Source organism: Paramormyrops kingsleyae, chromosome 17 (assembly GCF_048594095.1).
Source record: "Paramormyrops kingsleyae isolate MSU_618 chromosome 17, PKINGS_0.4, whole genome shotgun sequence".
Lineage (NCBI taxonomy): Eukaryota > Metazoa > Chordata > Actinopteri > Osteoglossiformes > Mormyridae > Paramormyrops > Paramormyrops kingsleyae.
The window spans coordinates 6378157-6400190 of record NC_132813.1 but is presented as its reverse complement, the minus strand read 5'-3'; the positions used below and the strand labels follow the sequence as shown (position 1 = coordinate 6400190).

General features: G+C 44.2%; 1 protein-coding gene across 1 annotated transcript in view; it reads left to right on the top strand.

Annotated features, from left to right (window-relative positions):
- The first annotated feature begins 14334 nt into the window (after nt 1-14334).
- sez6b (seizure related 6 homolog b) overlaps nt 14335-22034 on the top strand; it is a 164552-nt gene continuing 156852 nt past the window's right edge. The window contains exon 1 of the mRNA XM_072701537.1: nt 14335-14706. Coding sequence (XP_072557638.1) covers nt 14628-14706 — 79 coding nt within the window. The 5' untranslated portion in view covers nt 14335-14627. The remainder of the gene's footprint in view (nt 14707-22034) is intronic.

Here is a 22034-nt window from a genome sequence, read left to right as displayed (position 1 = left end):
CGTCGCCCTGGGTAATGCCTTCTTAAAAAAAAAAAAACAATCCACAGTGCATGGCTGAGAGTGAGCGTTTCGGGGTAAATGGGCCTCATCAACACATGTCTATCTCAGGGAATGAAAAACAGGAATATATTTCTTTTTTTTTTTTGTTGTTTTTGAAACGTCTGTTTAAGACCGGCCTCATGTTTAACGACTGCGTGGCAGGCGGACAGTGTCTGCTCCCTTGAGTGGGAAAACGCTATGCTTTATCTTGAGCGAGACAGCCAAGAGGAGAGAAAAAAATAAAGGATCCGTCCCAATGCATTGTTCTCTGAGCTCCGTCTCCAGTTTAAACTGCTTCATTTATTGTTTCTGCTGCCTGTTGCCCTGGAAAACTTTGCCCTGTGAATGACCGAGTAGTTTATGGGTAATAACAAGGTGCGGGGGAGGGGGTGGTTCAGACGAGCGTGTCTCAGATCATTAACTTTTTTGCACCTTTACACACCTGCTCTGTCGGTTATCACCTGATGACTGTGTGGCACGGCCACATGGAATATAAAAGGACCTTAAGCATAATGTCTGCTCTCCTAAATATTACCAAGATGCAGAGAGCCTCTCTCTCATATAATTGCACAGGTCAAAGTTTCTGTCTCATTTACTAGATCACAGTAAAGCCGTGGGAGATCTCTGCATGGTTGTCCGCGCTCTGTGCATTGAGACGCTCTAAACATCGCATTGATTTTCCTGCCCCTCCGTCTCTCCCTCGCTCCAGCTTAGCTGCGGACAGCTGCCGCGCTTCCTCTGAATGCGACTCATTTGCAATCGATCTCTGCTCAAATAGCTCGCTTGTTGATCTCGGGCTGGACCCCAGGGGGGACCTGACAAAGACCTGTGCACTTCTAGATGTACCTAGGGTCCCGTCGGGACCTTCATACCGTAATCTGTCCTTTGTGCAAGGGCATAGACCTCTCCCACCTCTGCCCTTCCTTCTCTGAGATTAAAGGACTAGAAACTGCAAGCTCCACAACGCTGGTGTCCAAAATCAGGATACAGACGCTCCTCTACTTGCGCACGAGATACGTTCCGAATGGCCGTTCGTAACTTGAAATGTTTGTAAGTCGTTATTCAACATCATTTTAAGGGTATACGCAAGTACAAAGAACTAGGATGCTGGGAGTACATACGCTATGTTGTGGACAGGAAATAGGAGTCCAATGAACACAATTTGGACTTACAGTCCTCTTCGTTCGTATGTTCGAGCGTCTGTACTTTCTGATCATTGATTTTATCTGTTGCTTAGATGAATAATAAAACTGTAGCTACCAAAGCTAGAAACTCGTTCCAAATCCCCACCACTCTTTCTCTAAATAAACGATTTCATTGTTCTGGTTCTGAGTTCTGACCCCGTACCCTGCTAGCTTCTTTTATGGCTCTGTGGTCTTGAAGCAAATGAAACAGTCCTTGGGGATCGATCTTATTAAAAACCCCTGAAGATCTTTGCAGATTTAAAACACAGTGGGGATTCAGGAGCAGAAGGGATGGGCATGGGGGCCTGAGGTCTGCGGGCTCACCGAGGGCAGGCGGATGGCAGGCCTGGCAGACGTGCCAGGTAGGTGGTTCGGGGCAGCCGGGTCAGATGGCCTCCCTGCATCCCGTGGCCCGCTGCCCCGACACTCAGTGAGCCGAAAGCAGAGTCTGGCTGGCTTCTCCTTGCCTCTCTCTCCTACGCGCCCGCGCTGATCGCTCAACCACACATCGCTAAGCAACGCCATTGTCTCCGAACCAGAGGTTGGCATGAAATTGTAATCATTAGCGATATAATTTGGCAGTTATTGCTCGATAAAGGTTAATTCGCGATGCCTGTTTTTCATTAATCGTCCATTAATCAAGCTCGTACAACATGCAGGCATCTTAATCCTGTTTAATTTGATGTCTTCCTGTTTTTGCCTGTGTGTAAAATTACACGGAGTGCAGTGTTCTTTTTCAGGGGGAGTGGTAGTTTAGACGCCTCACTTAGGGCTGAGGGGTGTGAATGAAGTGTCCTCCATGATTCGTCTTTCCCACCAATTATATCTCAGGCAGGTAAAGGTTGGCCACTTCAGTGTAATGTATTCATGAGGAAAGGTAGGCCTTTCCAGCCACCGTCCCTGATTGAGTTTGAACTAATCTGCTCGCGGTTCAGTCCGCTGGCGATGGCGACGGGCCCTCTGGTGCGAAACTCTGACATTCCAATTAACTGGGAGTCAGAGGCTCGCGCCTGCCGATGAGACCAAAGCCGTAATCACCACGGAAAGTATCAGGACCCTAAAATGTCTTTGGTTACTTTTTCATTTCCTGTGGGGTTCCTGTGTGGGCGGCATGAAGCATTAAACAGGCTCGACTCGTGCACGCCGGCCTCGTTGGTAAATAATACCACTGATGGGAAGTATGAATCCAGATAAAACGGAGGCGGAATCGGTGGGATGGGTCACTGCGGTGTCGTTTTAAATGTCCCCACAAGGAGCCTACAGCCAGAGAAGACCAGCTCACTAGCACCACTGAGAGGAAAACCCCCATAGGGGCCCTCCCCCACCCCGTTCCCCACCCCGTCCCCAAAAGCATGATGTGCAAAAAAAAATTAAAAAATCATAAAAGGCCTCCAAATTCTGCCGACGCATAAAATAATAAACAAACAGACAAACAGAAAAGGCACTCAGGCACATTTGCATGTGAATTCAGTTGCTGTAATTACTTTTGCGTTAGGCCACATTGTTTTATTTATGCTGATTCCCCCCCCCCCCCTCCAAAGTTTTACGATTTCTGAAATGACATGCAGTACACAAAAGTTGAAACTGATTTACTTTTTCTTTCTTTCTTTTTTTTGGGGGGGTGGGGGGACCCTTTGACTGATAGGTTGGACAGAATGCATGTCTACTTGTGTTCTTGGGCACGGTACTGAGACCTCTGCGTGGAACCGACAGGAACGCAAAGACCCACGTGTGAGCACCTCTGTGGCGGGACATCCCTAAACGCCTGATCCAGGTACAGATGCCTGCGCGCAGAGCTGTGCCACCTCTCCGGGGGCAAGGCGAGGATGCCCGAGGCTAGAGCTTAGACGAAAATCTGCTGAATTCCCGTGCGGGGGCCGCGCTGCCAGTCGGTCGCCCAAAGGCACCGTCAGCATAGAGATTTCCACCCTTTGGGCTGCTTATTGGACAAAGGAGGAAGCCTCTTGACCTACTGACATCAGACCCGGATCCCTGATGAAGGACATACTAACGTAGAAATTATTAATGAATAGATTTGAAAGCACAGTATGGCTGGACAGTATTTCCCAGAGTACTCTGGCTCACGATCACTGGTGCCGTTATGCTCAGCTAATTTGCACACTGGCTGGCAAGTACATAGAGGACTAAGGTGTACATTTAAACTATATTCTGAGGCATCACCGGGGGTGATCTGGCAGCGTTTTCAAGAGTTGTAGTCTGTCCTCATTTAAACAATTGTCACATGGCACACCTGACATTTCTGCCTGATAATCGCTGGTATGACTGCCATTCTATGGCAATTTGATTTCTATGCTCGGCCCCATGTACCAGGTGGGAGGGTTCGAGCCAGAACAATGGGATGCGTTGTCACTGTGCAATTAAGGTCTGTCTGTCCTTTACAGAGCAGGGGTGTTTCCCGGACGGCGTCTGTCGGTTCTAGATTAGCCCAGATCCATGCGGAAGGAGTAATCCGTCAGACGTTTATCGAGAAGCGGCTCCTCAGCGGTTTGCGCGCGTTTCGCTCGTCCCAGTTTCCCCCTCCCGCCTCCCTCGCCGTGCGGAAATTTGTCAACATAACAGAAAAAAAGAGGGAGGTGGGATGCTGATTTCAAAGAAAGTGAGCCGAAGGATGCGGGGGGGGTGGAACCAGCATGCGTCTACAGGAAAAGGTCACGCATGAAAATACCAGACGCCGAGCCTCAATATCTAGCCGACTGCAAGCAGCGCGCTACGCTATTTACCTGTCATTTATGGCGACAGCTTTTTTTTTTCCTAGTCATGTTTAAATATCAGGTCTATCTCGTAAATATTCATGGCTGCCCTGCGGTACAAGTTGCCGCTTTGGCCCCCTCTAATGAATAAGTGAATGTGCCATTAATAATGCATTAAGTGAGCCTCGCGGCCCGCCTGGCAGCCGTCCTGCTTCAGGTGCCGTAAATGAGTCAGGCGCCGCGGCCGTCGCGTGCTGCGCGTGAGACGGCGGACTCTCCGCTCTGCTAATTGGCCGGGCACGGTTATCACGCTTGCCACCCCTACCGGTTCAGACCCGGTGCTTCTTTTACTGAATCCCATCTCCCGTCGGCTTAAACGAGGATCCCTCTGCGTCTCGGTCGCCGCGGCGACCCTGGCAATGTGGGGGGTTTGTGGTGTGTTCGCGTTTGAGCAAAGCACTTGTTTATATACACATTTTTAAGGGAAATATTAGCATTCGGCGTAGATGCTAGTCCTGTCCTGCAATAAATAAATAAATATATGACCTAGATGAGTATTAATGAATGCAGAAACTATGCTGAATCGCCGGGATCTGTGAAAACATTGGACAAACTTGCTTTTTATCGAGCAAATAATTGTGTGGCTCTGCAGTCTGGCATGGAGGACATGAAAAGGCAGGATCCACAGCTATAGAAATGCATCCTGCTGATGCCTGAATTTTTTGTTTTAATGAGTGAATAAACTTTATTCTGTCCGTCACCTGCATTCACTTGATTGTCACTGTTGGGGGAAAGTCTAAGTGAGGGGGTGGCTATGGGGTGCATTTGCTACAGGATTAGAACCCAGCATGCAGGAGACTCCAGGGCACAAAGGTAGGACTTTGGTAATCAACCTCTCTTTTGTTGGTAGCAGACAAGCTCCGAATGATGTACTACGGTTTATGTTGCAGGCTTAAGGTTTCATAGACTGGAACCTAGCTGAAATGTCCCATCATTGATTCTTACTCTTGAAGCTGTTGAGCGTATCCATACCAGAATGATCATTTGGGCTCGCAGACCTCTCCTTCACATACATCATTTTACTGGCATGGTGCACTTTATCCCAATCCGGTCCTCCGGAACCCACAGTCGGTCCATGTTTCTGCTCCCTTCATGCTCCCTGGCACACAGTCCACATTTTTGCTCCCTCTTAGCCTTTATTCACCTGGCGCAGTGGGATACTTAATCTGCTGTATTTGTCTTTGGTGAGTATCATCTACAGCAGTTCAACCTGTGCATACCAGTACCATCAACAAGCCCCCCCCCTCCCCCCGTTACAACTAGCTATACATGCATTCCATTAAGGTCTTTTTAAATGAATAAACACTAGTTCTGAAATGGAATTTCTGTATGTTACATTTTAGTAGAGAATGAGCTGACAGTAAAACTAGCAAAACATTCTGTGTAAAATGCAACATTTTATAGGTTTTATACATGTAACTGATGTTCTATATACTATGTATTAAACGCTTCTGTCCAGTTTAATAAACATTCCCAGTGAGTGTTTGTACTCAGTTGCAGCTTTTTCACGCAACGTCTCAGTCGTCAAACTGGCTCGGACTTCTTAAAAATGTAATATTGTCGAAAGTGGAACATTATTCTCTTAGCTGCCGTTTTCCAGCAGTCTTTCAGAGAGCTCTCCGACTTTAATCACGATAATAAATGAGACTAATGGGTTTCTTTCTGTCTGTCATCCCCATTTATTCATCGCTGAGGTAAGGAGGTAATCTCTGCAAGCTCCTGTGAACTTCACGAATCCTCTTTTGAACCACCGGCAAAGTGTAATAATGCAATAAAAAAAAAAAATGAGCAGAATTTTAACACAGTACATTTGGTAGTTCTGACATTTACATTGTTATGCGACCCGTATTTCCTCTGTATGTCCACTCTGCTGTTGTATAAATCATAATACATCTAACACTGGGCCAGACTGTTTTTTGATAGGCAAGGGGAGATTTGCAATATTGTGTTAAGCTGATATAGTTTATATTATATAATAAAGCCCATAGGAGTATGCAGAAGCTATTATAATGGCAATGGTTGTTATTGTTTTGTAAAACCAAAATAAAGCTGTCTATTGCCTTTTCAAGAACAGGGGGTACTCGGTGCGATGTCCGGGTGGTGCTGTTTCTCATTAGAGAGACGTGAGCAAGCTGGGCCTGAGTGAGAGGGGGAGGGGCCCCAAAACTCAGTGCTGGGGGTGTAAGAGACTGAGCTCAGGGCTAATGACAGAACACCTAATGTTTACCTCCTGCTCAGACGGCTTTTGCTCAATAAGCATTTCCCTTTAAAATCCTGTGTAAATATGCACTCTCACTCATTGGCCCTATTTGACGGCGCGGGTCTCGGTTTTGTGGCTGCTGATCTCAGCCCAGCGTGTTTGTTTCCGGGTGTTTCCGAGCGAGCATGCCGATGACGCCAGCCCGTGGGCTTGGGCAGGCAGATGGGAGTCAGCGGGGGCGGCCTGTTCAGACACATGGCTCTGCGTGTTCTGTCACTGAGGGTCTCCCCCTAACATGCGAACGCGCCGGCAAGCTCCCCACACAGCCAGGCCTGGAGGTCAGAGGTCAGCGTAGTGGATGTACTCCCAGTCAACAGGCAAACTGCTCGGCCTTCAGTTCATAATGGAGGCGAGGGTTGTACAACTCGGATGAGAGGGGCGGCCATGTTGTTTTTTTTTTACCATTTGAAATGCAATTTCCTCACAAAAGCTTCTTCAAACGCCTTCATATCAGTGTCACCATAGCTGGGATGTTCTTCGGTTCTCATTGTCACATATACCACACATTATGCAGAGAGGGTTTAACCAAAATAATCTGAAAAACACCAATCACTAGTTTTTCTGAGTACGATGTCATCAGTAATAGTACATTTCCCATACATTTTATTGCTGGTTCTGGTCACAGGAGTTTACCAAGTTCTTGTACATTTACGAAAGCTATTTATCTTGAATTGCTTGTTCAAACTGGGTATAATTGTGAATTGTTATGTATAAAGGAAAATCATATTTGTGGTAATAAATAAATGGATGCTAGTATTATGCACTGCTCAGGATGGCCCATTGATGACGCATTTAGAATAACAAATCTGTTTTCTTTAACATTTAGTCTGACATTTGTTTGTTCCATTTATGAGGAAATTTGATGTTTGGGTGAATACTTAGTCACCAGATCAGTTAAGGCTGAGTGTTTTACTATTGTAAGCTTGAATGCAAAGTGCAGCTTTGGGGTGACCTTATTGGGGCTCATGTGATCTCATGCAAATGAGCTCTTTGTACCCAAAAGCCCCTGCTCAAAGTGCAAGGTTAAAGATGCCCCCCCCCCCCAATTCTGTGGATGGAAAATGGGTTTTCACAATGCAATCAGCAGTGGGTTGGACTGCGGGCAAAGGTGACAGTCTGTAATGGAATCTTTGCTGAATGGGCCGTCTTTAGTTATGAAAAAAAAAACCTTCATTTTTTTATTGGGTCGTACAGCTGAACTGAGCCATTTTAACACCTTATGTTGAAGTGGGTTAGGGTTAGGGACAGGCCTGTGACATTCCAGCGGCGGACAGGAAGGTAGCGGACGTCTGCACATGCTCAGAGTGCCATGGCTAAGCCCCTGTATCAAACTGCCAAGGGCCTCATCTGTATATCATCCGCTTTTGAACATGTGGACATGTTTAAATAAGGAAGTCCTGACTTTCATGCCCCTATCCTTTCACGAGGTCAGTAGAAGGCCTCTTTGAGTACAGGAGTGCGTACACAATCAGGGAACAATACCATCAATTCCCCCCACTGCCAACCCCCCCCTCCGGGCAGGTTTCTGGAAAATTTACAGTGCTTAATGGGGGGGGGAGGGGCTGCATAACAGCCTAATACAGTGATTTTTACAGAATGCAGAAGAAATGCGGAAGAGCTTCATCAGCTTAAAACAAAACAATGTTTACACTGCTGCTGCAGTTATGATATTTTATTAGCCACTCCCTGCTCACCTGCCCCTCCCGTCTCTCCCGAGCAGGGCTCTGACGAGCCACACCTGTTCTGCATTTGTCTCTCCTCTCGTTCCTGCCCCCTTGTTAACTCACCTCCAGCTGCCTCTTGTAAACTCCCTCATTAACCCCATGTTTAAGTGCCTCCCAGTCCTGTCTTCCCTAGTTCTGTCATTGATGTTACTCCCTGCTGTGGTCATGGTCAGACCTGGTCCCCCAGTGTTAATTTTCGATCCTGTGTGATTCTTTTGTTTCTTGCAATGTTTCCTTTTGGTTGGTGTTTCCCCTTAATCCGGCTTCTGCGTCCTCCGTCTTCCTCTGCAACGTGACATTAAAAAGTTTTACTGGAAAGAGCAGACCATGGTAGTAGTATTTTTACTAATCACTACTTCTAATTTCATAACCATTGAAAATACTACACTTGTTATTTTGTCTGCTATTCATTTGTTTACAGTTCCCCTTCTTCCCTGAAAGATTGGGATGCCCAATGCCTAAATCATGTGAGAATATTGTTACAATATGTTGTTAAAGGTTTGTATCAGAAGTCTGGCACAATATATAAAATATTCTTATAATTTGTAATCTGTGCCAGGTATATGTTTTTGAATTTTGGAAGGAGCTCAGAAAGCTATGTGTAAGGTGATTAGGGGATCTGTAGAAACCTGCACGAAGGCAGGTTTCTGACGGTTGTCATTGGCAAAAAAAAGGGGGGGAAAATTAATATGATCTTCAAGGTGTTTGTGTGAAACAAATGAGTTCTGTGCTGGAAAGTTGCAAGTTCAGTGATTTTAGCCTTTTCTCCATTCTGTTCTTTTTTTCTCGTTCCCAATTGCATTTTTTTTTCTTTATTGGGTCCAGCCAAAAGACAGAGGGACCGTGTGAGACAATTACTCTTTGGGACAGATGTCGCCGCGGCGCGAGGCTCCTCATCTCTCCACACTAAATGGTTTTGCTCGCCCTGCATTTATCGGAGAAACCAAACACGTCGGCGTCAGCATAATAACTGTTCGTCGGGTGGCCACTGAGGGGGCTGCGGTGACGGTTTGTTCTTCAGCCCGGAGGGTGGGAAAGTAATTGTATAATTAAACCCGAAGACAGACTGAGTTACCTGGAAGATTATCCTATCTGTGAAAACCGTGGCTAGATGCTACCCTAAAACCGGACAAGGATGGTGCACCATCTGCTCAGAGCAGCCAGACGCGTAACTACAATTCAGCACGGAACGGCACCTTTGGGGACCTCGCTAAAATCATAACTCAAACTGCAGTTATTCGTCCGCCCACTGATCGCTAATCTTATGGTAAAATATGAGAACGTCACATCAGGTGGTGCATAAAATTGGAGTTTCAGAGCGAGATTTATTTTTTTTAAATCGATTTTCGGAGAAATCGAAGGAGCATTTATGTTTCTGGAGAATAAGCGTCCGTGGTTGTGATTTGTCACGTTGCGTTTTCACCACCGATATAGCCTGCAAACCGCGGCTCCGTTAAATAGGAGCCAGTCGGGAGGGTAGGAACGCGGCTCTGTGAGCCTTTAAGGCGCGTTCGCCGTGACTGCATGGCTGTAAAGGGACCCACAATGCAGCTCCAGCGCGCTGTGTCATTAGTGTCGGCGGCACGTTGGCTGCATTCTCGGTTCCTTTGTGCCGCCAGATGGTACGCCTGGTCCGAATGATTTCATCAGGTGGCACCAGAGTTCTGTTCGTTGGAGCAGAGATGTATTCAGGGGAAGGGGGAGGATTAACGTGATCTCTGAGGATGGTCAGGCTCCTCAGCAAATAAGGCTTGGTATTCATTTATTGGCACATGGCCCTGGTCACCTGATTGTGTTTTTTTTTAATGATTATTATTAAGTCTCTTGATTTGGGAAGTGAAAAGAAACAGGTAGATTATTGTGCATTTTGTGAGCTCTATTGCCGGGTTACGCACACTGTGGCATGTAGGATTCAGAATCTAGGGAGTGAGTCGATTTTTCAAGGCAAAGAACAGGTTGCCAGATGTGGAATTAAGGTGCCGGAAATTTGAAGCTGAAGCCCAAAAACCGAACCATGATTGTTACCACAGAAAATGATTTTTCTTTGTTTTGTTTGTGTGTGTGTGTGTGTGTGTGTGTGTGTGTGTGTTTGTGGGGGGGGAGGTGTTATAGGAGATGGAAACCCAGTATCCAGGTTGGCATTGGGCGATTGTCACCAGTATCAGGACCTGCGCGTGCAGGGAATGTGAATCGCGCTAGCAAGGCTAATGCTACTCTCGCCAGCTTCTCAGCCGAAGTTCATTTAAACTCTCCATCTCCGAGGCCCGGATATGATAAACAACATCTAGTTAGCATAAAGGATTTGAGGGTTTTTCCTTTGCTAAATTTATGCAATATTTTCTCCTTTAAAGCTCTCTTTATAGGTTATTCTTATTGCGAAGCTGCATGATGTGTGAGGGGAAAGTAATGCAAATCAATGCATAGGAAAAATCAGCAGAGATTGATCAAAACTGGCATCAGCTGCCGGTGGTGAGATTGTGCTATTATTTAAAGAAGTTTGAAAAAAACAGGTGGTAACTGCCGGTCTTGAAAACAATGTATATAAAACAGAACTGCACCAGGGTCTCGTGGGGAAAAAATACCAAACGATATACATATATGAAAGGCGTGAAGGGCTTTAGATGTGAGCTTTGATTTGGGAGCTAGGTTGTGTAATATATGACGGGAGAAGGCAGTTTGTGACCTGGAAATTAGGGGTGAACAGGCTTCAAGTGCAATGACCTAGACAACTAACGGATGAGAACTTATCAGACAATTTAGTGCATCGAATGAGACGGTATATTTCATTTCCACTGTTTGTATTATTCACAAAATGCAAGGTCATTCCTTCATTAATGTTAGTCTGCAACAACCTTTAAAATGTTTTTGCTATTCCTTTTGGTTTCCTGAGAAAATACAGACTGTAATGATCATCCACTCCCTTGCTCTCTCTACGGTACTGTTTTCTTGTAAAATGTGACTGATATATATTATACTGTTTTAATATCCTGCATTTAAGGAATGGGAGGGGGTATCTACAAGCGACAGGATGACTGACATGCCCTAAGTAGGCAGGAAATGAGGCAAAACTAGTGATGTGACTAATTTCTGCTGAGCAGGAACGTGCCTGAAATATGCCTTTGATCCCTGCAGCAAAAATGCCTTAGTTACATGAAGGATGAGCTGAGTTTGAACACTGCTGTTTTCTGTAATGGTTTAATGCGGTGGACATACGTTGAAGTCAATAGAGCTTGACGGTTAAATGCACATCAGAAAGCTATTTACCGTTACGCTTTAAGTTGTTTGTATTGTGTTTTATTTTTTTTTGAGGACTGTTGAAGCTATCCTATAAAATGCGATGCCTCTGCGTAACCCACATTGTTGGTGCTTCGAAATCCCCCACCCCCCCCCAACCCTCGTGTGTGTGTGTCATGTGGACAGGGTTTAGGAAGGATGTGTAACAGGACATCAGTGAAAAGGACGGACGTACCTGCTCTTGGAAGGCCGATATTTAATTTAAAGGCGGCATTGACTGCAACTCCAGCAAGAAATGAAGATTTACTTAAATATTCAGCACATAAATGCAACAGCTGTGGAGAGATTATTTACATCAGGATGTCAGGTTTACTTTTTCCCGACTAGCAGTATGCTTGGCTATCTTGTTTAGTACTACACAAATTCAGTAATATCAAATCTAGTGGCAAGTCTTATTTCAAATTATCCCTCGATGCTTCTCTTAACTCACTTTTTATTTGGTAATCGCTCACTGTCATTTCCTTTGCGTCTCCGTGGGATGGACCCCTGTGTCTGTAATCCGAAGGCTGCTGGTTCAACACAGAATAATCACATCTCCACTGGGCCCTCAAGCAAGGCCCTTAAACCTGCCCCCCCCCCCCCGCCCCACGAAAATGCTCTAGTGCCGCCGGATAAATGGCCCGACCCTCAGTCAAAAGTTTGGACACACAAAGCTGCTTACAAAGGGTCATGTCACACTTTAATAATTTTTTGGTCAGTGCATAATTCCATATACATCATTTTATAGTTTAGATGTCTTCATAATTATCCTAAAATGTAGAGAACGGCACAAATAAACCTTTCTGTGGGAAGGTGTGTCCAAACTTATGACGGGTATTGTACATGTTTGTGTGTGTGTGTCTCTCATAGCAGAGCCAGATGGGATATGTGAAAACAAGCGTTCCAATGTACCTGGAAAAAATGGCAAATAAACGTTCATTTCATTCCATATAATGAGCATAATAAATTTCCATATATAACTAAACTAAATTCAAAATATATTATCTGGCGGAGGGTAATGTTGCTTTGCCTGGAAGTCTTTCACATCCCGAATGGTAACTATATAAATGCCGTTCTCAGAGATGCTGTTAGAGATTATTACTTCAGTATTCTGAGAGATTCCTCCATGGATTTTTACCTTGTTATTTCTGGGTGTCGGTCACTGTCTCTCTGGCTTGATTTTCATTATCGGCGCTACACCGGCTGCCTATTAGTCAAATAATAACACGACTGAGCGCGTGGGCTCAGCCACTGACCTGCTGCGCTCTTTCATCTGGCTGTAGGATCCACCGGAAGCACATGGCACTTCTAACACCAAGGGCTCTGCAGCTTTGTGGCCCTGCAACCGAGCGGGACAAAGGAACGGCATTCCGGCGATGGTCGAGATATTCAATTTACATATATTAGTGTCAGATGTGGAAATGACTTATACCACACATTTTGAAGTGCGCATAAATCACAGTTGCCAAGGAAATATCCACGGAAACCAAAGGTTGGTGGAATTTAGGATTATGAGCTAAGGGATGGATGTGATTCTGGTGCTTAACGATGCCACGCGGCCCCGCGGTGGCAGTTTTGGAATTATTCGCCGAGCAGTGAGAGTAAATGGCTATATCCTGATCTAGCATAAGTAGCACCTTCTCTCTTGACTTGGCGTGGGCCAAACACGTCATGTGAATATAACCAGTTTGAGCGTGAGATTTCCACTCATGTCAGGAACTCTTTTGTCCAAGTCTCGAAGCAGAATCCCCTGTTTGTCAGTTTTGTCTGACATTCATCTCTCCCAACACCCCACATGTGTGCCTTCCTGTTCGTTTAGTCGTCCTCATGCTGGTGTTTGTTCGGTAAGATCCCAAACTTGAGGCCCAACTAGGATTCTTGCATGACTCCTGAAATCCCTGAATCTTCGGCATACTCTGGGTCAGCTGACCCAGTGGTGCTGTGCTTTGCCCAACAGGCACTCAGGAGAAGCCTTTCCATGTGAGAGATATGAAAAGCAAACACCTTACATCAACAGAAGCATCTGCACTAAATTCCATCATACTGTGAGGGTCACGTGAAGTCAGTTCCATAGCTGAACTTTTGAAAGTTTAATTAATGGTGTTTGTAAGTGCCAGGTGATATGCTGGGCTCAAAGGTGAGGTGAGACAAAATAACAGACCAGCGTTTTGAGGGGGACAAAAACGTAGGATCATTATGAAAATGTAAATTCATTAACATATCTTAACTCCCAAGGCAGAACTTAACTTTTCTACTATAATTTATACAATTCTCCCAAAACTCTCTTTCAGTGCTTAAAATGTTCTTTCATCTGTAGATCGGTCTGTTTTCAGAATGTAAACAGCGCGTTCCAGAAGACGGCCAAAGTGCTGTCAATTTTATATAAGCAATATTTCAGTCTACATATATTTTTAAATGTAAAAGTTTTATTTTACGGACAACTTTATGAATACTTAACACGATTGTCTTAAGGAGGAAGTGCCTTTTAAACACTGCAAAAATACCCGCGACAAGATTTTTTTTTTTTTTTAATATTAGTGTTATCTTCGTAAGATATCGCAGCTACTAGCCCCTATACTAAAATAATAAAACAAGTTTTCGGTTTTGTTCACTTTTATTTTAAAGAATCTGTAGTGTCTTGTATTTGGTATATATTTTTGAGAAACCTTTTTAAGATCCAAGAGGTCTGGGCTTTCTATCTTATTTTATCTGACAACAATTCTACTAGGCCTATGTATGACATAAGTTGGGTGAAAAGGAGGTACATATTTTAGCGAAAATGTTATTTATTGCCATGGAGACCACGGAAATTGTTTATCTTTAGCCTATGTGGTTTTAAAGTATAAAATAGTACAGCTGCTCTAATGAATGACTGCGAAAAAAAGATTTTTAAAAAACTGCTCTTTTACTGCAAATATTCGCGCACATTCCGAGTAAAACGAGCTCGTATTAAATAGTAAAGGCTGGCGGTTAAAAATTAAACACAGCCAATGTAATACTTGGGCCATTTAAACGAGGGCAGTATTAGATTATGTACGGTGCAAACTTTCCACGGAGCCGAAGTTGTTCCGTTTGCTGACGCTAGGAGCTGACCGCGGTGCTGAAACGGCGGCGGCGGCTCGCTGTCTTCAAGGGGGCAGCCCGCACTCCGACTGAGCCGCTGAAGCGACGCGCATTCTCCGCTCTCCGCCGATCTCACTTCGCGGACCCCATCGCCGCTCCGAAACGGGCGGACCTGCCCTTCGTCCACCGGACTCCCACGGCGAGTGGCCACCCCGGGGCGATCTTTCGCTTTCTCTTTCCTCTTTTCTAAGGGAAAGTGTTGAACGCACGCAAGGACATTATTCTCTGAGCTCAGGAGCGTACTCTCCAAGACATGTGCACAACAAGAGATTGCCGTGTGAATGCGCTCCTCTTCATCTTCATCCTTTGTGCCCCGATGGCATACGGCCAAGGTAAGATGTCCGTTAATTAATACAGTGTATTTTTAAGCACATCGCAGTTGCACATATAATTATAAGGCATCTAAAAACTGGTTCCCTGTCTGTAAAATCCTAGTACAATGCTATGCAGTTCCCGAAATCGGTCTGCAATGGACTGTGCGGCTGCTGTTTAGCGTGGATTTTCGGTATATCCAATACAGTCCAAAAACAATGTGAATCTGGGAAGATCCGGCATATTCACAGTCGTATACATGTCTTTAAAACGTCCTCTCTATCCTGCATTTAATATGTCTACGGACGTTTTTTAAACGTTCCTTACTTTGATACTATTTAGCCTCACCTAATGCTTGTGTCACTGTTCTATTAAATATGGTTTTCATATATAACCCTATCGTTTAGAATTTTTACCTGGTGCTGTATTTAGAAGTGCTGTTGACGACGACAACGGGGAAAAAACTTTAGTTCAACAGGTCTACATCAGCAGTATGTACAGTAAAACCTGGAATAATAAAGTTTCTTATGGCAGTTAAAATTCTTATTCTTATATGAAAGTTTTAAAGGAAATCAACTTTTTGCGGGAAGTAGACGTTATATATTAGCTTAATAATAATAATAATAATAATGACGATGATGATGATGTCAGAATAGAGTGATCATCGCAGAAAATCAAAATCTGTTCTCTTTAAAATCAAGTAAATAGTTAAGTAGGGAGGAAAGGGGCATGCAGATAGTATTTTTTTGTCTTTCTGGGGATGCAGTTTGATCAAACATTTCATCATTAACAACCCTAGATTGACCGGTTCGGTTTCTTTCCCAAGTCTTCTTATGGATCTCTTGGGGTCACGGAAGTTCCTCTCTGAGCCTTAAACTAACCTCGTGGCATAAGACAGCTGGTTTTTTGTTTTCCATATTCACAGGAACTGACATTCATTGGAAACATTTGCAATCAAACTGATGAATTAACAAACGTGACAGCCGGTAGAAATCCAGCTCCTAATGTTTTACTACTACCCATTAAAATGTAATTGGTCCCAATTCAGAGGTTACAGAACGTCTGTAATTTTATCGCGTGTAATTTCTATACGCGATGCGCATCGTTTACTTAGAGTAAACCTCAGACCTTCATTCTGTGAAACGACAAATGCTTTTTCGCTTCATCAGTTGGGACTGCAAAAGATTACGATCACTTTGCAATTTTTTATTTTTTATGATTCTTGTTTTTAGTTTTCCATTGACGTATACTGTTGTTATTGTTTATTTTATGTTTAATAAAAGGAGATTGCGTTTTTTGTCATGGGAGGAATAATGGTAGATTTGTTTGCATCCAGGAGGTCCGAGCGCAGATGGAATCTGAGAAACTTGCCTTGTGAGGAAGCAAAGATAAAACAATGTGCTGACATTTGTCTTCATTTCCTTAAACTTGGCCGCCCTTTCTTCCCTTCGTCGCTAAAAAAAGTGTCGGATGTCAAGTGTTTGCATTTAATTCCTAATTATAATGCATACAGCCGTATTCACCAAGACACTTAATGACGATCATCAGGGCTTCCTGAAAAGAAGAATACGTCTTTAAGTATATTATGGCTTCTCTCGTACACAGCAATTCCGGGAATTCCGCTGGCGAACAACACGAAATCATGGGCAAACTTTATTATCATGATATTTGTGAATACGCAGCTTGCAAAGCTAAATATATCTATTCTGCAAATTATTTATGTATTTTAGTCCAACATGCCAGTTATTGTTGGTCCTTCCTCACCACCCACAGTTTGAAAGCGAGAAGATATGGTGCGTAATTCGTATTTCCGAAACCAAATAACTTTTAACATTTTTCATTTGCGTAGTCAGGCGTGGGATTTAAAATGTTGAGATGAGTAGTGTAAGGAGGACTTGGGTACTTCCGTTGGCTCAGCTGCCAGAATTTCATGTCTATTTATTTTAGACATTTTCTTTTACAAGCGTGATATTCATATTCATAAACATTGTAGGCACCTGAATATTGAACATTTGTCAGTTAATATTGGACAAAAAGGATTAATGCACATTGTTATATTTCCTGAAAGGCTTTTCTGGCTGTGATATTTTCTATACAGGTAATGTTTCATTTGCTCACAGGAGAGTGTCCTAAGCAGAATGGACAGGATCGATCCTGCATTACCGTATTATTCTGACCTTTGACCCCTGGGGATTTTTGGCTTCCCTGTCTTTGCCAGTCACCTTCCATCAGTGCTGCTCTACCTCCAGCGCTGCACTTTATTGCTGACATGCCTTGGAAGGCACTCTAACTAATGTGCGGATCCATCAATCGGGACCGGGGGCGGCCGTCGGCTCAGAGGCGGGAGCTGTCGCAGATTGATGACATCGTACTGCTGTGTCAGAAGCAGGGGTGAAGGTCAATAGGCTGATTTATGAATTTCCAGCCACCATGGAATCCATGCGGGCGGAAGGTGGCCGTCTCGAAGCGGCAGCTGTCTGGATGAAAGCGCCGTCGTGTTTCTTTGTCGCCCCCGAGAGGGATGGGTTGCGTTGTGTCCACCGGAGAGCCGGCCCAGCCCCCATTTTAGCCAACTTTAAGGACGCTTGTGTCTTCAGAAAAAGAACCTCTATTCTCTAAAACGACTGAGGAAAATGTAAATATTGAGAATATATTTGCAGCAATGGCCATACTGTACCAGGGGAGGGAGTCAGTACTGACTGTCAGAGCACGCTTGTTGTTTCCTAGACCAGTGTTTCCCAATCTGGTCTGGTTTTTGCTTCCTCCAAGCTCCTGCCAGACATTCCACATTTTTGCTCCCCCTGGGAGCTAGGAGGGAGCAAAAACATGGACTGTCTGTGGGTCCCCGAGGATCGGATTTGGAAACACTGTCCAAGACAATACCAGATTCATTCTTACTAACTGAGAGAGCATCAGATGGCTGTTGGGTCCAGGTGTGTTTGCGCTTTGCTCTGTCTGTAACAGCGAGCCTTTGACTGGGTGATGTACTGCTGTGTGATATGTACTGAGATTATCATGGTACTGATACACAGGGATTCCACCCCCTCCAGGCTGTCCCCTGCATTTTCCCCTGGGCCTCCTGTGACAGACTCCAGGATGGAGTGGCTGGAAGATGGATAGTATTAAGGTTGTTGATTGAATTATTATGTATTATATAGAACAGTCTTTCCCAATCCAGTCCTTGGGGACCCACAGCCAATCCACATTTTTGCTTCCTCTTAACTCCCTGTCAGACAGTCCACATTTTTGCTCCCTGAGAAGGAGGGAGGGAGGATGGGATTGGGAAACACTGATATAGAATATTGATTGGTCCTGTGACGAACTGACATCCTGTCTAGAGTGTACCCATGTGTTGTCCCCTCTGCTGCCTGGGACAGGCTCCAGACCTCCCCCATGACCCGGTCCTGGAGAAGTCAGGTCAAGTCAAGTGGGCCTATATTGTCATTCGGCCCATCAAACTCATTTGGGGAGAACTTAACTAATAGCTCAGAGTTGTTAAAATCTTATCTAGCTCTGATTTAAAGGAGCCCAGGGTTTTAACCTGCACTACATGAACAGGAAGATTATTCCATACTCTAACTACACACTGTGTAAAGAAGTGTTTTTTCAAATTCAGTTCATTTTCTCCCAATTTTAAATACAAACAAACAATGCAAGGGGAAAAATGAATAAACACTGAATGTGCAATTGAATGATCTGTAAACCTTAAAAAATAAGCTGTTAAAATGAACAATCGGATGGAGAACGTATGTATGTATGGATGGATTTTTCATATTAGCTTAGCATTTTGCAGGAGTAATATAGATATTAACTTTACAGATGAAACCCTTCCTGCCTTCCTCCTGTAATGCACTTTCCATAACATGTAGAGTCATGCTGCCTATGATGACAACCTAAGGCAGATAAACCCATTGACCCTGTTGCTGGAATTTCAGCATCTTTTCTCTGCTTTAAAGTCATTCTAAAAGGCCGTGTTTTATTTTCAGTTTATCATCATCAGTTTGTCATCTTTTTTGCAGATGACAGGGAGAGAAATTTTGCGATATTTCCCTACCATTATGACCTTCTCTGGTTAAAAATATCAGATTCTATTTTTGCCAAGATGATAAAACCAACAGTGGTTCTTCTGTTCTATCTGCAGACTTTGCCAAACACCCTCTCTATTTTTAGGCATCCTTGATCACGGATGAGTTTCTGTTCACACTTATATTCATATCAATATGCATAAGCACATATCAGCACATATCCCTATATGATATATAATATTATAAATTAAATTCCCTATATTGCATATAATATTATCCCTATATTCCTATATTACATATAATATTAAAAATTAAAATGCATTTTCCAGGAATGCTGCTTTACCACTATAAGGTCAGACTGAAAGGGAACACAGGAGCCTGGATTTATAGTTCCCAGTACACCCAGAACAGCACCAGTCATAGGGGAAGCCTATTTAAAACAAGTTGTTGTTACACCTATAATTTATCCCATTGGTGTGGCATCCAAATATAAAAAGCAGCCATAAATCTTAAGGAAGACGCCGACCAGATAAATTTAGAAGTGTTTGCTAAATTAAAAGTAACCTAACTAGCAATCCCCCCTAGGCTGTGTTTCTTTAAAAAAAACCCATTGAATTTTTAATTCAAAAGTTATATAAAACAGCTAGATATAGAGGTTTGAAATATGAGAGGCTGTGGACTGGACCGTGCGGTTTATTTCAGACTGATGGTGACTGTAGGTCCCGCTTGAGGAATCCTTGGTGAAATGGAGGTAAATGATTGGATCGCTTAATTTTATTCCAAGCTTGCAATATTTACTGGGAAACGGTGAGGACAGTTTTATATGCAGCACTATGCAAAAGGCTGCTGTTTGACTGTTCTCAGCTGAATGGCAGTGTAGGATTTAACCAATCATGAGCCACGTCAGGCTGGTCTGGTCGAAGGCAATTGGTGGTACAGCGCTGTAATGGGGAAAGGACTCGTAATACAATACACTTAATAAATGTGCGGCACTCTTTAGCTAGTGATGATCTACACTTAAAGGTTATTTCAATAATAATATCATCGTCGAGTCACAAATTTAGCTGAATTGCACGTCTTGGAAATAGGGGATTAAAGCAGGATCTGCGCTCTTGTGACAGCAAAACCACAACTGAAGCAGCCCCCTATTTTATTCTGCTGATGGGTATGCACAAAAAAAAAAAAATACAAATGAAAGTGGAAGGAGAACTCTCTGTCCTTATTTGTGATTGTATAAAAAAGGAACACTTCTTAGTCTATGGTGGAAGGTTTACCGAGAGATTGCATCAAGCAAATAAGGCAGAGAATGGAATACAAAGCACTTAATATGAAAGGAATTACTTCGAGCGTATAGAGCAAATACAAGGAAGATTAGTCTAGCGGAGTGGTTCCATCAGTTTGTGGTGCTTTATTTTTAGAGGTTATGCATTTTCCCATAGTATTTATGATGCTGCAACAAGCTGAAAGGAAACTTCCTCAAAATGTAGTTTTGAAAAATAAAAGTAAAATATGTGTGCAAATAAGCAAAAACCAACAGCGTGTGGCTCTGCAGGTCAGGACTCTGTGTTTGTAATTGGAAGGTCACTGGTTCAAATCCCATTGCTGGCAGAGTGATGTCACTGGTAGGCCCTTGTTTAAGGCCCCTTAATTGCTCCAGGGACATCGGCTTTCGCTTTGGGGTTAAAAACAACTGCTAAATAAATGTAAAGCAAAAAAATGTTGCTTGAATTTTAGTCAGCAGTATCCCATGAGGTGCCTTGCCAGTCATTGGTAAGATACTTCAGGCACACGGTGGCATGTTGTCATTAAGGTGAGTCACGGTGACATGATGGCAGAGTCGTCAAGGTGGCTTTGAGTTTGGATCGATTGTCCCTTAGATGTGGAACGGACCCCGGCAGGGCATCTGCAGCTGGGGATTGCCCCAGTGCCTTGGAATTGCTACCCCGGCCCGCATGCAGGGATGCCCTCGGCCAATCAGGTTGCATGTGGAGCACCCAGCTCCGTTACTCTCAGTTACTTAAACCTGGCCTGTCATTAAATGCTGAGAGGGTAAAGAAATCCCCGAACACCAGGCCCTGACCTATACCTCCACTGCACAATTTAACTGTACCTCAAACTCAGATTCCACCTCATGCCGATTTGCTTCTCTTCCCTGTACTTGTCCACTTGTCCTGTATTGTAGTATTTATGAGAACCTGTGAAAAGGATGTCAGTAGAGAGAAATGCAGAGATGAAAATTGGGGGGAGGGGGGGGGGGCGAGGATTGAATGATCTATGAGCTCAGGGGTTGAGTCTACCGGCTCACCAAAGACCAGTTAAGGTCCAGATTGATGTTCTGTGTTCGTTACCCAGCACATATCGTCCATACTACTGTCTGGACCAGGATGTTGACGGATGGCCTGGCGGGGGCCCTCCGTTGACCAGTCGGGATGGTGGGTGGAAATACGGGTGGCGTCTTCTCTTGACGGATCGTCTCCTGCTGCTTGCAGCTTCGAGCCAGCGCAAGTTGGCCAGAGATGGGACTGGGCCGTTTGCTGGCCCCACTCAGCATGGACAGCATGCCGTGTAGTCCCTGAAATTTAATCTGTTGGCGGGGGCGTTACGATGACATTCAGAGATTGTGAGGAGGACCCACAGGCTACGGGGAGACAATGGAAACGCATACAGCCAGATAACCAATTTTCCAGAGAGGAGAGCCACCCAGTCACTATTAAAATTCACAGAGGATTAGATGTGTTGTAAGGAGTATAGTCTGGATGGAAATTTGATGGGGGGGTGGGGGAAAAAAAAGCAATAAGGACTCCTGTTAGACCTTCTTAATTTTTCTGTGGTTGATATATCCTAGTCACTATCAATTCTAGAATAATCAATTACTCCCCCGAGAGAGGAAACCCAGCAGCCACTGTTCAAGGGGAGAGTTGATGAGTGTAGCGAATTGCATGTGTGTGAGCGTGTTGGGTGGTGGTGGTGGTGGTGGGGGGGGCGGGGGGGGGGAGTGGTGAGTTTTTCCACAATGAACATATTGTCAATCACTTGGTGCTGGAATCGATTTCGGCCAAATGAATACAGGCATAAATCTCTGGCAAATGCCAGAATGTGGCAGACCGCCTAATTGAACAAGTCTAATTTCAACACTGTTACGATTCTTTCTCCGTTGCTAGCCTGCTCTCCCTGCGTTCGCCTCTGGCCTGAAGATACTGTATAAAATGATCTGTAATAATTATTTAGGAGGTGCTTTACACCCGGAATACCGCTTAAGGTCAACCTGATTTCCTTAGGAAAAGGTCATTGGCAAGATTCACATGGACATTTGGGGTCTTTTG